General features: G+C 43.9%; 1 protein-coding gene across 11 annotated transcripts in view; it reads left to right on the top strand.

Moving 5' to 3' along the window:
* VWA3B (von Willebrand factor A domain containing 3B) overlaps nucleotides 1-5,146 on the top strand; it is a 77,856-nt gene extending 72,710 nt beyond the window's left edge. For 9 of the 11 annotated variants that reach the window (XM_054221119.1, XM_054221154.1, XM_054221135.1 and 6 more), the window contains one exon: nucleotides 251-5,146. In XM_054221119.1, the coding sequence (XP_054077094.1) occupies nucleotides 251-489 (239 nt within the window). In that variant the 3' untranslated portion in view covers nucleotides 490-5,146. The remainder of the gene's footprint in view (nucleotides 1-250) is intronic. The other 2 variants (XM_054221144.1, XR_008469349.1) reach the window with 2 other exon arrangements.
* The last annotated feature ends 12,813 nt before the right edge of the window (nucleotides 5,147-17,959 follow it).

The following is a 17,959-nucleotide window of genomic DNA, read 5'->3' on the forward strand; positions in this document are numbered from 1 at the left end:
TAACAACAGCTACAAGCTTAGAAAACCGTAGTACTTAAAAAGCAGACTGGTTTGAACTTGTGAGGATGAAAGCAAAAACGAAAGCAGTGAAAAGCCTCTTTACACGACTATTGCTCTGTGACCATGGCCATGGAATCATTTGTTCCATGATAAATCTCAGGGGGTGTGTTGGGGAGGTGTTGAACTGTTACATCCAAGCTCATGGTGGGTCAGTTTTTTCTCTCACTGAAGAGTATCTCTTCTCTCCTAGCATCTTCGTTCTCCATTTCATCAATCTGCTGTTCATCAAGGCGTCAAACTCTGCAGTCGCTGAGCGCTTCAACTCCCAGCTTACCAGAGCATCCCTGTTGCTTGCACAGTCTAGCTGTAGGAAAGTCTCCAGAGCCTGGTAAAAGCAACATCACCAGAATTATTAGAGTCAACATGGAACAGCAGGGATTGGCAAGACAGCCTCAGCAGCACGGCGCAGAGCAAAGGAAGCCACGTTAAGGGTGCATGATGAAGGAGTTAGTGAGGACTGGATGAGGCTGCAGATAGGAAATATTTTTAGCACCTGTAATTCAAATTTTATTCCTTGAATCAAAAATAAACTGACTAGTTAATGCTAAATTAGTTATGATTTCTCAGACTTTCTTTGGAGGTATGAAAGAGAAACAGTGTCAGAGGTTCAGTTGTGCTGCTGAAAAGTATCAATATTAGAAGAGAGAATGGAAAATTGTATTTGTTTGAGTATCCTTTGTTTGCAGTAGACCTATTTGATTTATTAACTGTGGGTCTTCCTTACAAAATGCCTTTTCCCAAAACTCCTTTTTCACAGACTCCATCTGTAAGGCATCTGGGAAGACCTGCTGCAGGGAGCCTACCCAGTTTTCCACTGGTGCTGACTTTTATACGTATCCGTCCTAAGCTTTTCCACTGATGGGGACTGTCCCATGGGAACACAGATGAGGTGCTTTGCCCTTGAAGACTAACTTCTTGGTAACACAGGGTTAGACCACGGGCTGAATTCTTCTCTGTGACATTTGATATGAAGCCAGTGCTACTCTGACGGCGGAGGAGTTGCTTCAGTGTTATGGCATTATAAATGAAAACAGGAATTACATCTAGACACATTTAGGAGCATCTCTACTCTTAGCTCCCAAATAATGGATAGGTGACTGAACCCAGTAAAAAAAAAAAAAAATATCCAAATAAAGATTCACATCTAATAAATGTGATATTCACTGTCCAAGACATGACATGTGAAATGACACACAGTGGGGAGGATGTAGCGTGTTTAGCACTGAATATCCTCACCTCAACCAAAGTATGACTTGTGGATGTAGTGACACAATTGTATGGTTGTCTAGGGCTTTCTCTGAAGAAGGTGAAGACTGATCCTGAATATTTTTGTCATATCAACGTGAACGGACATTAAAGATTCTTGCAAGCTTGACTGTTGATACCTGTGCAATTTCCAGGCAGAGGTATGTATTCATCTTTACATTTGAAGTAAAATGGAGTTGAAAAGATACGCTTAACCAAATAGAAACAGAAGGTGGCCAATTAATGTATACACATGTATGTATTGTAACCTAGTGGTACATTTATATTCAGTAAATTCCAGCTTTTATGGTAGCCAATTTAATCACAGACCTTTTTTGTGTTTCAGATAAATGACACATTTATAACTGGGTCTGACTGCTAGGATATTCTTCTGCATTGATGTAGCAGTAATATCTCAGCCTTTTTTTTTTTTCCTTTATTACCTCCTCCACACTTTGATTCTTCTCTTTTTAGATGTTCTTTTTCAGATGAAGACTATTCTTAGATTAATATTGTATTATTGTTACGTTCCACATATCTTTCTGAATGAATTAGCAAATATTAAAGATTGCTGCATGATTAAACAAAGAGTCATAGAGACAATTTCACCTTACAAGACGGTGTCTGGCCATCCCGGCTCCTCTGGATGCCTAGAGCGGAACATCGTTACTGCAGATTTCAAATGGCGGTGAGAGGGCTGCTGTGCTGCCTGTACCCAGGGGCTCTAGGGGCCTGATATGATGAGCCAAGGACATCTCTGCAACTGCGCATAGGTGTCTGCATGTTGTAAGGGAGGCTTTTGCATAGATACGGGGGGAAATAATTTCCATCTGTGGCAAAACGAGTGGGACAGAAATACAGAAGACATTTCCTCTGCTCAAGAAAGGTTATTCTAAGTTGGGGTTGTCTGGAGCCCAGGCGTTGAACCACACAGCTTCTCTCATGGTCTTTCTATGTGTTTGTGTCCATTTGGAATAATAGTGAGGAACTGTCTTCTTTGAGTTGAGGGATCTCTATTTCATGCAGCACACTTCTTCCGAGCTCTGAATATTTCATTTAGCACAACGTAACCATGGTAGCATGGCGAGAACCTTGACTTTTTGGCCCTGACATCTAAAAGAAATGGAGCAATGAATAGAAGATGTCCCAAATGCCATGAAATGCTCAGCTACCACTGAAGGTCTTTCTGTGTTGCAAGTATCTTGCCCTTGTGAGGTAGATTCGCAGTACAATGAAGTGGGTGAAAAATTCTGTTTTGATTTTATAGACGCAGGAAAGTCGCGTTTAGTTTATGGCAAAGCTGGCAGGGTCTCCCTTGAGGCCAGGGTGGACACAACACCTGGAGCTGCCTGTGGTGCTTATTACCAAATCTCCAGGAGCCACTCAGAGGAGGAGAAGGTTATTTTAATTATTTTCAGATGAACAGGTGTCCCCCTAGGACAACTAGAAGTGTGACAGTTAATACCCTGCTTCTCTTGGTCTCAGTCTACTGGCTGTGTTTCTATATAAAAGCACACTGAAAATCTCAAGCCCTGCTCTGTCTGTGCTTCACATTTTTAACAGCCATGAATTTGAAATGAGAATAGGCTGATGCCATCATTTAGGAGGGAGTATGAAAAAATAATAATTGTATTTCGATTGTCAATGGAGGCAAACACAGTCTTTGAGGATATATTTTAGACATCTCTTCTTGGGCGCTTCCTTTAGGCATATTACAAGTGCCCGCTCTAGGCAGCTAGCTCAGGTGTACACTTGGCCAGGAAAATCCCATCCACTGTCTGTACAGATATGTATTTCCCAGGAGAACACTGAGCTATCAGTTTTGGGAAAATGTTGAGGTTTTTGATATTTTTTTTTTCTGTCTCAGTGTGGAGCAAAAAAAGGCATACAGATACTTTTATTTAGTAAAGGAGAATTATGGAGTTTGTGTAGCCAGAATGACCTTGCAGCCAGATACTTCAGTGGGATGTGAGAGAGACTGTTGAAATTTCTGCCTTGCCTGATTCAGGGAAGACTCAAACCTGGGAAAAACTGTAATTCTGAAATGGTCTATACCGGAAGTTTCAGTTTGGATAGTTCGTGTTGCCTTCTGTTCTGCAGCTCAGACTCCTTACTTCATGATGTTAAGGAGTTTTCTCTTGGAGAATGGTGCTGGCACACACAAGGACTCCCTGGTTACAGGCAGTCACTGCTATGGGGAATCATTTGGTCTACCCGGACGAAAAATTGGAAGTGATATCATTATACTACAGCACCCATGAAATTTTAGGCCAGAATAGACGTGAAGAAATATTTCTACTGTGGATATGAACACTTTGGTTTTCTGGTGGAAACGGCACTACCAATGAACAGAAGAGCCCTATAAATTTTGGTAGAAAAGATATCTCAGCCAAAAGTTTGTTGAAAGGAAAATCTACTTTTCCCTCAAGTACGTCTTTCAATCACATGGACTTTGGAATCTACCAGCTCACATTTTAAGCAGAAGAAGATACCTCTAAATCAGACTGATTCAGCATTGACATGACCATCTCACCTATGTGTCTTGTGATTACTGTATTTGAGGCTGAGCATGTGCAATTACAATGACGTGAAGAAAAATTTTGCAAATACATATTGTTCAAGTATGTGCAGAGGGACTGTATGGCACCCCCCAGTGAGGAAGACTGGTATTCCCTTGAAAAAATGGCTGAAGTTACCTTAGTATTCCACTGGGCACAATAAAAAATTGTGAGAAATACAAACAGGAATGTTAACCAACCGCAGGATCAAAACTGGCAGCACAGGTAGTCTGAATGGGAAATTCCTCTTCTGCGTAAAAGGTGATTATCAATCACTGTTGGTCCTTTAGACAAGCTGTGTTTAAAGATTGACGTATTACAGAGACATGGATGGTGATGAATGAGTTCCCTTTTCACTTGTTATTAAGGATCCATTTCACTGTTCCTTTCTGGGTGTGCAGTCTGACCTCAGGAAGCACCTGTGATGGGATAACATTTATTAATTTTCCCTACTGTGGCCCACAAAACTTTGTTTTCTGCCTGAGTTTGGTTAAACGTTTTGTTGCATTGCTTTATGTTAAGCCTGGGAATTGTCAGGATGAATTTATTCTTTTCGTTTGAACGTTCCTGTTGGTCCGTTTGTACAACACGAGCTCCGATCCGACTTCCACACCATGCTGCAGATGTCCAGGAGGTTATATTTTCATATGCTTGCTTCTTTCCACTGATCTGCTTTCAAGAGGCAACTATTGTTGTGGTGGTCTGTCAACAAGATGAATTTTCCAATTAGATTGGCCAGATGGCTGAGCTGACCAGGACAGCCTAATTTCAGGCTCTGTCAATAGACCATAACCAGATGACTGAAAATCCAGCTTGCTGGTTCCTTGCGCTGCCTCATACAAAGTTGGCAGTGGTGGGCTTTGGGGCTGGCCACGGCTATGCTCAGACTTCTTCTTTGTGATTCTTTCCCAACTACTGAGATGGTACTCGCCCTATTCACTTCCCCCCACATTTCTATTTCTTTTTGATAAAGAAAGACAGCCTACAAAATAAAAAAAAAAAAACAACACAAAGAAAAAAGTTATGTTCATGCCCACCTGTATTTGTCATCCTGGATCAAACTCTGGATCCCAGGGGTTGGGACTCGGCCCCTGGCATTCAGTATTACATGCGTTCATTGATGCTGCACAAGAAGGTAAAGAAGATGCTTTATATCAGACTGCTCAGTTGAGCAAAAGAAAGGTGTAGGAAGAGAACACCTGCCAATTTGCTGCCATATTGGTACTGCGACCATGTAACTCCTGAAGTCCACAGGAAGTAAGAATAAAAGGCGAAATGAATGTAAAGGCTTTTATGAGACCAACTGGAGGAAGTGGAAAAGCTTTTGAGATTGAATTCCTTTAGAAAGTCATCGGTTACCTCCTACTCAGTTGTGGAACCATGAAATTGGGTCAACGTCCTATCTTCCATGTAAAAGGGCAGCTTCATGGAAAAAAGTTTGTGTAGGAAACTTTAAGTCAATCTGCACAGGTATGCAAAGGACCTTTTCCTCCATGGCTATTTCCTTACAGTTGGATCTGATGATCTTAAAGGTCTTTTCCAACCTAAATGGTTCATTGATTCTATGATTCCTTTCTTGCCTAGTGAGAACACTGCTAGCTTGACTGCTGCATAAATACAACTGAGCTCCAAAGGGCTCAGTCCTTTGATAAACAACACCGTGAGAGATCACGTAGCTGCTCTTAACCACACACTCACACTGCTCCAAGTGCATCTGGGGCCACCTGTAACCACCTACTGTTGATAAACAGAGGTATTAGCATCAAACCTGAGGTCTTGCCCACAGCTGTGAGATGCTTCTCCTGGGAGGAGAGGGTGGTTGGCAGAAAAGGGTGCAGGCTTATGCTGGCTACTCTTCAGAACCGAGCAGTTAGCAATGCCGGTCCTCCCCACGCTGGGCCTGGAGCCAGGTCAACAGCACTAAGTGAGTGCCATCCCTAACCAAGTCACGAGATGAGGTTTGCTGAGGAAGCCTTGCTGCTTCTGGAGAGACACACCTCAAACCTGTTTAATAGTACTCAGGTTCCAATTTAATAGAAAACATGCTGAAGGGCAAAACTGTGTGAAGGTTGATTTCAGCACATTTTAAGCTCCGTCTTCTAATTACAGGGTTGAAAGAAAAAGTTAGAAGCAAACAAATACAAACGCATCTGTGGCCTAAACTGCACACCAGCTCTTTTTTGCCCAGTTCTTCTTCCACGCCAACCAGCTCTTAAGGTTAGGTCCTCAGCACTGACAGTTGAAAGTTCCCTTCCACTGAAAGTTGCCCCATGTCCTGGTCCTCAGCAGGTTTAGAAGAGGTAATGCCATCTTCAGTGGCATTCCCTGCTCCAGACAGTTTCCTCCACAGGTAACTCAGAGCTGAATACTACGGCATCTGTACAGCTGCCTCTCTGCCCTGCTGTTCTCCACACGATCTTTTGTGATCTGAGGCTTTTGTGGACGGGATGTAAGGAAATTCAGGACACAGGCTGCGACATGTACTCGCAGCTACCTGCATGCACTGGGTCTTGAGCCCAGTTTTGTGAGTGTAAGCTGACTTTCCTCTGTGTCAGACAGTGATGCGGAGGCTGGAGATCCCTGCACACCTCATCTTTTTTTTTTATGTTGCATGTCTCCAGCAGAGAGGAAAGAAGGCCAAAGTGGAATGGAGGTTCAGGACAGGAGATGCCATAGTTTTCAGGGAAGCTGCTGAGGCGGGAATATTTCAGAACTTTTCCTCAGACTGCTCAAGTATTATTCCTCTGGAAACAGCCTTTCATCTGGGGAGAAATGGTTACTGACCGGTATACAAGGTTTTCCAGGCAGCCGTTGTATGGGTCACCAAAAGAAGAAATATGGTGATGTGTTACAGGGCCTCATTTGCCAAGGTGGTCTTTTTTTTTATTCCTAGAGCTTGTCTTTTGCCTCATTGACACATTTATTCCCCAGCATCTGGGTGGTTCTTCTGTGACATTGCGTTGGGACTGTTGTCCTCAGCTTCAGTAGTTTAAAAAAATAATTACTGTCATTGAATTTCACAGGAATAGTTAAAGTAGATTTAGATGGAAGGCTTTTGATTTTAGGACTGTGGCTAATTCCAACACCTTTGTTTCCCTGAGGTCAGCTGTGAGTTTCAGGATCAGCCAGGCTCTAAAACTTAAGGCTGACCTGAGCAGTCTGGCAGATCTTCCCTGGTTTTGCTGTAAAGACACAGACCAGACTTACTCAAACCTGCACCAAGCTTTGTTCCCAGGGGGTCACAAGCTCCAGCCAATCTCTCCCCAGTCCTGGCATGTATTTTGAGTTCACAGCACGGCGCATCTGACTTCACATATAGGTTACAATTTTTTTGCCTCTCCCCTTTATCTTTTGTAATGTTTCCAGGGAGATTTTTTCTGCAAACAGCTTTGTCAGTGCCCTAAGTCACCCAGGAGCCACATGAAGGCGGCTATTGCAGCACTGAGCCTGCATTGATCATCCCTGGCGATAAGCAGCCTGCGGTAGTTTAGGACCCACCCTGCGCTCCGAGAGCTGCACCGCTGCTCGCAGGCTCAGAGTTAAAGCAGAGCTTGGTTGCTTGCACTCGAAAACAAAATCTGGGTCAGCAGTAAGCAATAAATACTTGTGGATGCTGACTTTTCAAGCTCAGCGGTCTCCTCAGATTAAATCACTGATATTACATCCTCCTTGGATTGTGCTGTTTGCATCTACTTGAAGCCGCAGCTGGTGCAATACATGGTGTAACAGTGCCACTGCCCTGCCTGCGCTCCAGGCATGGAGCTATTGCAGGGTCAAGCTCGGCAGTATGGGACCCATCAGTCTGCGGGGCATTAGTCTCCCTGTTCGCTGAGATGAAGTGGGACTGTGCTTGCTAGGAACATGTCTGGAGCAAGTCCAGAGAAGGGCAACGAAGCTGGTGAGGGGTCTGGAGCACAAGTCTCATGAGGAGCGGCTGAGGGAGCTGGGGTTGTTCAGCCTGGAGAAAAGGAGGCTGAGGGGAGACCTTATCGCTCGCTGCAACTACCTGAAAGGAGGCTGTAGCCAGGTGGGGGTCGGTCTCTTCTCCCAAGTAACAGGCGATAGGACAAGAGGAAACGGCCTCAAGTTACACCAGGGGAGGTTTAGACTGGGTAGTAGGAAAAATTTCTTCACCAAAAGGGTTATCAAACATTGGAACAGTCTGTCCAGGGAGGCAGCCAGGATTCAACCAGGAGGTTGAATCACCATTCCTGGAAGTATTTAAAAGACGGGTAGATGTGGTGCTTAGGGACATGGTTTGGTGGTGGTTTTGGCAGTGTTAGGTTGATGATTGGACTCAAAGATCTTAAAGGTCCCTCCCAACCTAGATGATTCCATGACTCTGTGAGGGGGGATTTCTGATGGGGGTTAGTCTCCTTACATACCAGCAATTCACAGAATTACCATTTCCCCATGCTCTTTCTGAGACAACGTACTGTGAATCTACTCACTTTTCATGGCTAAAATGGAAAAAACAAACCTTTTACCGAGAAATGTGTGTGGGGACTGAATTCAGGCAATGCGGTGAATACAGATGGGGAATATAGCTGAAAATGTTTTGTCTTCTTTCTACTATTCTTCACATTTTTCATCTTCTCTGCCTGTCTGCAGAGCCTGGCTTTGTTCTGAAAGTCTTTTCACACATACTGCATTCATTTACCACCCACAGATGCTGCCTGTTTATTCTTTCCTGTTGTTTTCATTGATCTAACATGAAAGTCACCTTGAACTGAAAGAGCTTTGCCCTTGCTAGGCATGCAAAGTATTAAAAAATAGAAATATGCAAACAAACATACAAAATACAGGGGCTAGGCAAGCTTTTGTAGGGATTGCTGTTGTAGGAGGTCGTGGATACTGAATCTGAGTTATCCATAAAAAGGCAAGATGCCGTTGGATTGAATAGATAAGTCATAGGATGGTTGCAGACTAGATACCAAGGCAGGGTGTGTTACAGCTTTCAGTATTTGTTTTGGTATCCATTTTTTTTCCTGAGCAGAAGCATATTTGGGTACTTCCAGGCCAGTTTTTCATTCACATCAAGATGGGTGGCATGGGGTCAGTATGTAACTTGCCTGGGGATATATTATAAGAGGTTTATCAGCAGAGAAAAAAAATCTTTCCCAAGTTCCTGCCCAGGTTTGCCATCAACCCCACTTTTACGCAGCTGCTTTACAGCACAAAGGAAACCCAGCCCTATCCTTGCCAAGCAAGAGGCAGCACTTCAACTTAACAGCTTGGTACCGAGTGCTTAAATATTTTTTGGCACGTGAATTTAAAAATATGTTTTCAGACAATTACACTGTGAGGATGCCTGCAGTGCTGGCAGCTGAGTGTTGGTCTGTTTGTTCTCTTAATTAAATATATGGCTAAATGCATTTAGCCACGTTAGCGTTGGCTGGGACAAGTGGTGCTGTGCTTGCTAGTCCCATGCAGCTCTGCCAGCCCTCGTGGTCAAAGAGCAGCTCTACATTGCCGCTCTATGCTCTCATCCCGAGCACAAAAGCTACACATAGACTTCCTTCATGTCTTCCTTGACAAAATTAATTTTCTTTGCCACTTCTCTCTCCTTTTTGTACCATAGATCTTCTGCTTCATTCTGGCTATAAGAGCAGCAGGAGATTACATATTTTACCGCCACAGAGAAATGGGTTTCACTCAAGAGAAAAGCTTAAGAGGATGTGCTTCCTAAATGGCACAAAAGAGCAAAGCCCCATCATTTTCCATAGTTGGTGGTCATTTTGGGCATCCTTCCTCCCATAAATGTACGACACTTTGTGCAGGGTGGAATCCGGTCCGCCGAGAGGAACTTTCATAGTGACAAGCTAGGAATTTGTGGTCCATTTTTCTCCCTTTTCCTACCTACCCTGTATTGCTTAGAAAGAGATCAGTGCATTCAAATAATGGTCTACCCAGTTTTAACCACAACCTGCACCATCTGGCTGCAAAAATCTTGAAGTCCAGAGCGAGTCAGAGCATGCCAAAGCACGGAACACAATATTCCTCACCTCCCGCCATTGACTGTGTCTCCCACTGAAACTTTTCTTCCTGTATGTATGTGAACTTGTGTGTATGTGGTTTGCATGTGCTTTGGCAAACGCTCTTTAACTTCAAAGAAGTCAGGGAGAAGCTGAGAGCTCAAGTCCACTCCTTCCCAGAAACTGGCAAAGACAAATGTGAGAATTTTTATGTAGTAACTCAAGTGGTAATCAAAAATTAAGTTTTCTTTTATTGTACATTATATCTACATGCACTTCTATTGCTGGTTTCCTTTTTTTTCTTGAATTAGATTACGAATACTTCTGGAAGGGCTTGGGTCTTCTTATAAGCTATATAATATTGAGCCCAATGGCACTGCAGTCTTGGTCTTTCCAGTAATGGCCCTAGATAACTTTAAGGGGTTAGAAACCAATATACATGACTTCGATTAATTCCCACAATATTCAGCTGGTACTTATCACTATATCATGCTTTAAAAATGTGTCTCATTGTGACCTACATGTTTTTTTGTGAACAAAAACATACAAAAGAAAGTTAGGCAATTCAGTGGTAAGACCCGTGCTTATTATGGGTAAGACCCATGAGAATTTTCATCTGAGAGTTGAAATCTAAATGCAAACACTTGGTGAGGAGTACGTGTGTGTCCAGGATACCGATTTAGTATCTAGCTGAGCTGAAGGAAAATCCAGTGATTCAGGATGTAGATGTGATGCTCATGAATACTGTAGCCATAAATATGCTTCCTGAGGAAGTCTAAATAAAGGAACTTTAAAAATCTTTCTGGTTTGTTTTTATTTTTTTTTTCTCTTCAGACACACAGAATTGAAATGAATAGCATGAAGTCCTGTTGCCTAGACACATCTGTCCAGTGCTTTTTGAGATACTTAAGGGTCTCCATGACATCTGGTTCAGGCTGACATAAGACTTACAGAAGACTCATTTGGTCTGGCTGCTAGATGCTGGGTGAGATAATCCACAGCACCTAAAGTATCACTGAGCCCTGTCAGTGAAGTCATTCCCTCTGGTCAATACTCCAGGAGAGGCTTAGGTTTGTCTCTTTATATCCATTACCATTTATATCTGCTTGATTATGTCAAGAGTGGAAGAAATACTGTTGTCCTTAGAAAGCTTTAGAAAACAAAGGCGTACCTACTGATACCAAGGCATGCCACGAAAAATGTCACTAAAAAAACTTTTTCTGAGCTGCTGCTTGGAAAGCCATCAAAAGAACATTTATCCATTCTGCAAGTTACATTGAAAAATCATTCAAGCCTAAAACATAGTCATAAATGACAAGAAAACATTAACATAACTACCATCCTGAAACATGCTGATGGCAAAGCCAGGTCTTTTAGCTGGACAATACAGAGAAAGGCATCCTGGATGAGGAAATAGCACCTTTTTTAATCTGTTGCAACCTACGGGTGGGTTCAGCTGTGCATGGGTTTTCAGGCCGTCTCAATGCCGTTCTCCCTTGCTGGCCTGCTTTTGTACCGGACACATTTGCTCTTTGTGTTTGTTCAAACAGTACTTGACTAGCAGAAGAAAGAAGCCCCCATCGCTCTTTTCCCCTGTTAGCATGGCAAAGCAGATGAGAAAGGCAGCTCCTCTCTCTCTTCTATTGGAGCACTGGGGCTCTTGGCTTGGAGCTCAGCTCTACCAGGGGCCAAACGCTCCTGTGAGGTGGCTCAGAGGCTGTGCAAATGCATGCCCTGGGCTGCATCGAGGTGCCTACACAGACAGGCACTGGTGGAGGCATTAAAAATTCCTTATTTCTTACTGATTTAAGCAGCTGCTGCTCCTGAAAACCCCAAAACATGTATAAGTAACCCTAAAAATCCGGCCCAGGGCTCCTTCCAAGGGTATGTGAGTGGAGGATGCTGATGCCGTGTGCGGAATGCCCGGCACCCAGCAGGATCCAGCTCAAGCTCCAGTCAGTCCCCCTGGGCAAAGCCCTTCCTGGCGGCGAGGCCACAAGGTTGGCGCCGGCTGCCCAAGCCCAGCTGCAGCCTGAGCTTGTCCTGCTGAATCATTATCATGCAAGGGGACAAAACCAGATTGGCTGTACTCTCTTTGTGCACAAAGAATTTGTAGAGTAAGGTTTGAGGTGGGAAGAGGGCTTTGTTTGCAATTCTTTTATTTCTCTAATTTGGTCTTGAAGAAGACGACGGACAGGTTCCTTAGCGCCATTTACACTGAGCCGCAGCTGGGCTTCCCAGCACCTGATTTTTTTTTGGTTGTGAAGTGAATTGTAGCAAACAGGACATATTCCATACAGTGAACTCAAGTTTTCCTTTAAGCTAACACCCTCTACTGTTCACTCCTGTATATTATGCATAAACAAAATGTAGCCACAATTGAAGTGACTACTGACTTCTGTCTGGTACAGCGATTTCTACAGTACTGTCCTAATTTTATGTTTTTATTCTTTGAAACCAGCATAGCAGTGATTTAGTCACCTGACCTGCCTTGTATGTCTTTCAGAAAAACATAACATACAGCAATGTCACTTTTCAATAGTTTTGACGTAGTATACAACTTTGCAACTTATTTTTTAAAATATCTGTGATTCCTGCAGTGCCAACAATGGCCCCATCACACTTTGATGCTGCTAAATGTCGGGGCCTTAGTTTAGCAACCGAAAGTTTTTGGAGTTGATTTTCCTAATTTTTATGCTATATTTTTATTCGATGTAGTTGTGAAAGCTGAATGGAGTTTCGTTGTGAATGGTGATTGCTCATACTTCAGAAGTTCTGATTTTGGAGAAGACACTCCTTTCCCACATTTAAAGAATCCATGTGAAAGAGTTATCAGACTCTGAATTATCATGTAAAACAGACACCTGGGCTTGCCTACCTCAGAATTACAGGCACGAGCTGTTCACCAGCTGTTTATGCCATAGTGTAGTCAGACTGATCAGCCCATGCCCTGCTTAACCAACCTGATCTCTTTCTATGACCATGTGACCCGCCTTCTGGATGCAGGGAACGCTGTGGACGTTGTCTATCTGGACTTTGGTAAGGCCTTTGACATCGTCCCCCACAGCATTCTCCTGGAGAAGCTGACGAATCATGGCATAGACAAGTGTACTCTTCGCTGGGTTAAAAACTGGCTGGATGGCCGTGCCCAGAGAGTTGTGATTAATGGGGTGAAATCCTCTTGGCGGCCGGTCACCAGTGGTGTCCCTCAGGGCTCAGTTTCGGGGCCGGTTTTGTTTAATATCTTTATCAATGATCTGGATGAGGGGATTGAGTGCACCCTCAGTAAGTTTGCAGATGACACCAAGCTAGGTGGGAGTGTTGATCTGCTTGAGGGTGGGAAGGTTCTACAGAGGGACCTGGACAGGCTGGATCGATGGGCCAAGGCCAACGGTATGAGGTTTAATAAGGCCAAGTGCCGGGTCCTGCATTTCGGTCACAACAACCCCAAGCAACGCTACAGGCTTGGGGAAGAGTGGCTGGAAAGCTGCCCAGCAGAAAAGGACCTGGGGGTGCTGGTGGAGCCAGCTTAACATGAGCCAGCAGTGTGCCCAAGTGGCCAAGAAGGCCAACAGCATCCTGGCTTGTATCAGGAATAGCGTGGCCAGCAGGAGTAGGGAAGTGATGGTGCCTCTGTACTCAGCACTGGTGAGGCTTCACCTCGAGTACTGTGTTCAGTTCTGGGCCCCTCTGTACGAGAGGGACATTGAAGTGCTGGAGCATGTCCAGAGGAGAGCTACCAGGCTGGTGAGGGGTCTGGAGACCAGGTCATGTGAGGAGAGGCTGAGGGAGCTGGGCACGTTTAGCTTGGAGAAGACGAGGCTGAGGGGAGACCTCATTGCCCTCTACAACTACCTGAAAGGAGGTTGGAGAGAGGTGGGTGTTGGCCTCTTCTCCCAGGTGAATAATGACAGGACCAGAGGAAATGGTCTGAAGTTGCGGCAGGGGAGGTTTAGATTAGATATTAGGAAGAATTACTTTACGGAAAGAGTGGTCAGGCACTGGAACAGCCTGCCCAGGGAGGTGGTTGAGTCACCATCCCTAGAGCTGTTTAAGAAACATCTAAATTTGGCACTTCAGGGCATGCTCTGAAGGGCAGAGATTGTAGGTTGTTTGTTTGTGGTGGGTTTTTTTGGGGTTTTTTTTGTGTGTGTGTGTGTATGGTTGGACTCGATGATCTCAAAGGTCCTTTCCAACCATGAAGATTCTATGATTCTATGCTTTAAGTCAAGGCAAATGAAATATCCCTAGAATTAAGTATTATTTGTCACTGGAAGAAGGGTGCTAAAACTGAAAAGACTTTTAGTTTTCTGTCTTTGAAAGACAGCTACATGGCAATGGAAGAGGCAGGAGAAGCTGCTGAGCTCTCCTCCGCAGTCTCTCAGTAGCTCTCAGTAGCACAACACAACTGCTTGAAGCTCAGTTTCAGTCTCCTCATTTCTGCATGAGAATATCTAGCACATTGTGCCTTCTAGGAATCCCCATCTCCATTAGCAAGAACGGGGTTTAAGGATAACCTAAATTTAGGAATATTATTTTCTAGGGGCGTGAAATTTGTCCTTCAGTGCTATTCTCCATATGTAAGGCAATGAATGGGGAGCTAACCTTTAGGAATATAATCTGCCAAAACATTCCTTTCCCTCTCACCATTACCAGCATCAAATCAGCCAGTATTTGTTGTTCTGTTCGTAGGCAAGTGCAAGCACAGTTCATTCTTATCAGCTACACAGGATTTTAGTGGGATTAATCTCATGAGTTCTTCTGTTTTACTGCCAGCCTCTGAAGCTATTTCCAAAAACTCTGGGTCTGCCTCTAGACCTCAGTTTTGCTGACCACCCAGAGTTTTCCCTGAGTTTCCTCTGTGCTGAAAAAAGAGGCAACATCCTGGGAAATCCCTTACTCCTGGTGGCAGCTGTGCTGCCATTTCTCATTTGACTTTTCAAGAGGCTTCAGAAGATTAATAGCAATCTCTTCACTAGCTGCTAATCCGGAGCGCTGTATTACAGTGCCTTGCTGTCCCTCTGAATATGACATTAAGTAGACAATAAACAGAATAGTGTTCAGAGGTGCTACAGTGATGTTAGGCAAGATATATTAAGCCCCGCTGAAATAGCTGTAACACCCCCAAGGCAATTCCATACAGGCCAAGAGGCAGAGGGTGATGCATAGCCCTCCTCATTCCTTATGCATGGGCAGCATCAACTTTCAAACCTCTATTTTTCTGATAGTTACTGCTAGGGAGGCTCTTTTGGCATTATATAGGATTTTTAAGTATGTTTATTAGTTTGATGAAGTAAAACTCCTGTTGGTACGGAACTAAGACAAGCTGGCCCAAGACTACAATGATTGCATTGTCTTGAAGAATACATACATCCTGATAAGCTATGATAGGCCATGCCAGCCCATGATAAGTTATCATGCCTTAACCTTGTGTGTGTGTGTGTGTGTGTGTGTGTGTGTAAGTTAAAAGGAGTTAGGGCATAGGTATCCCAGCACTCACACTACAAAAGAAGATATCTCCTCCAAAGAGAGACAGAAGAGCCGTTTAACAAGAAGCCGGCTCTCCCACCAAGAGAGCAGGAAGAGACAGTAACCTGATCAGTTCAGGTACCTCGGCGAGGGATGACATTAGTCGCTGCCCTGAGCTCTCAGACAGCTTGTTTGCTTATGCAAAGCTTGCATAAAGTACGTTCTCATTGGCAAAGATTTCTGGTATCTTTGCCTTTGCTGTCTGTGGTCATCTTGATATCATAATACAGTTCTCACCTGCTCCAACCAGTGATATTTGCTCTTTAAAAGCATTTCTTCCTTTATTCAGCATTTCAGCTTTGCCACATCTAATTTGTGTGAGCTGGGGTTGGCTGTATCTGCCAATACTGTAGTCCGACTACTGCAGGCCTGGCTGTGGGTTGCCTATATGGAACCATGTCGGACTGCTGCCGCCCTGCTTTACTCTCTGGTCCGTGGGAAGTCATATAAAGACATTTAACAGCGTCAGATAAATTAAAATGAACTGAAATGTTGAACCTTCTGTGACATTTTTTTAAATGGCTATTATTAACATCGGTATTAGTGAGGCATACTTTATATAGTAAATGTATACAGTATATGGAAATAAATGGTGTTGGCTAAAATAACTCCAAAGCAAAATAAAGAGACTAGGATTTTTTCCTCTCCTCTTTGCTCAGTGGTTGAGGTAGGTCACTGCTTTCTGACAGAAGGCATCAGACTGCTCAAAGTGCTGTTGAATTGAGGGTCAGCACAGGGACACTTGGAGCTGTTAGCCCCTGGTGGCTTTCCCCTACGCTTTCTTTAGATCTTTAGTTTTAGTTCCAAGTTTACAACTTGGCACAGTGCTTACAGAAAGCAGTTAGAGACCTATCACTCATCACTCATCTGGTGTATCTCAGGACACAGTCCATCTCGGAGTCTGAGCAGACTGTTGTTAGATCCAAGTAAAGAGATTTATGAGTTTGTGAAAGAGACATCTTTAATCTGCGATGACCGACATTTGGCTGCAGACTGTCAACCAGGTTTCCTCAGAGTCATCAGTGAGGCCTAGCAATAACAGCAATTGCCTTCATAAAGCACGATGAGAAAAGCTTTTAAGCCCTACTTTATATTTCACGTAAGTGTCTCTCTTTCCTTGAGCTTGCTGCTAATGGACCACCATTATGTGACTGAAAATGCCAATTTGTTCTGTTTGGAGGAGTTGGGCTGTATCCCTATCAGCGCCTCGGGCCTGACTAGCATTTTGTTGAAATTCCCCTAGAGAGAGCAGGATAGTTTTATTTTCAGTAAGAGATAGGATTGTCCTGAGAAGCAACATAAAAAATAAGTGTCCTTATGCGTACTTATTATCCCAAGCTGGTCACCTGGGAAACATTAACAAGGCTGTGTCTGCAACCATGTCTGTTTGAACAGAGCAGCCTGAAAATCCACCGAAAAATCTCCCTGTGCATCTGCAGTGCTTCCGCACAGGATCGCCGAGCCTGTGTCTTCAGGCAGTCTGACTCACACAAGATGGTCAGTGAGTTCCCAGGTAGGCTTGCAGTCAGCAGGAACTTCCACACCTCTCTTCAGCCGCTGGCTGCATCCCTGCTGATGGGTGCCCGTGTCCTCCCCATCCCTTGGGGCTCCCTTCTGACACAGAACCGGGCACGGGCAGGTACTTGCTTTTCTGTGAAACCCTCTGTAAACAGGCTGTGTCGCATAAATGATACAGCCGCGTGCTTGCTCGGGTGGCAGGCAGGAAGATTCCTTATCTATCCATGCATTGGGTCTACTCTTATGCAAATGCCTCTGTTTGCCGAACACCAAACAGTATTAAAGGCTTTACTGTTAGTTCTTTGGAAATTTTAGCCCGTAATGGCTTGTATTGTGATTTTGCTTGTAAAAATGACTGGCTTCAGGCAGATGCTAAGGCTTTTATTTATATTTCCAGGATCCAATCCTATTACACCAGAATGTGAGAGATGCTTTCCATTGATTTCAGTGGGACACAGTACCTGCTGCTGTGTATTCGACATATATTTTTATGCAAACCAAGGAAAAGCTCATTCACTTTGGGGAAAAAAGAATTGTACGCAGTTCTATCCTTCCCTCTTACTGTACGTTCCCGCCCCGTAGTGCAGAATAAGGTAAATTAAACAGTGTTTACTCACTTATAATTAGGACAACACAGAGAATACAAGAGTGGGGTATGCGCGCCCTTTTGCTTTTATTTATTGGGACATCTCTTGCTCTAGCAGGGGTGGTTTCTGAAAACAGCTTGGCCGTGTTCAGTTTCCTACAGTAGTCAGTTCCTCGCAGGATTAGGCTGTTTCAGAACTATGGAGATACCTGTGATGGGGATTTCACATGCACCATTTGAACATTTCTATTTCTTGTTTCTGTTTTTTTCTGTCTTTTGAATCCTTTTGTTTTGCATTTGCACATGTGAACTGCACGGTTTTGTTCAACTGAGCTCCCACTCTATAGCTCGGCTCCAAATCATAACTCAAGCTCTTTAAATGCGAGCGGCTTTTTAAGGCAGATCTAATCAGTGTTTCTCATGGGAGCGAAACAAAATGAGCTTCCCTCAGGTTTGCAATTCAGTCCAATTATTTCACAGATCTTTGT

Source organism: Rissa tridactyla, chromosome 1 (genome assembly GCF_028500815.1).
Source record: "Rissa tridactyla isolate bRisTri1 chromosome 1, bRisTri1.patW.cur.20221130, whole genome shotgun sequence".
NCBI classification, from domain to species: Eukaryota; Metazoa; Chordata; class Aves; order Charadriiformes; family Laridae; genus Rissa; species Rissa tridactyla.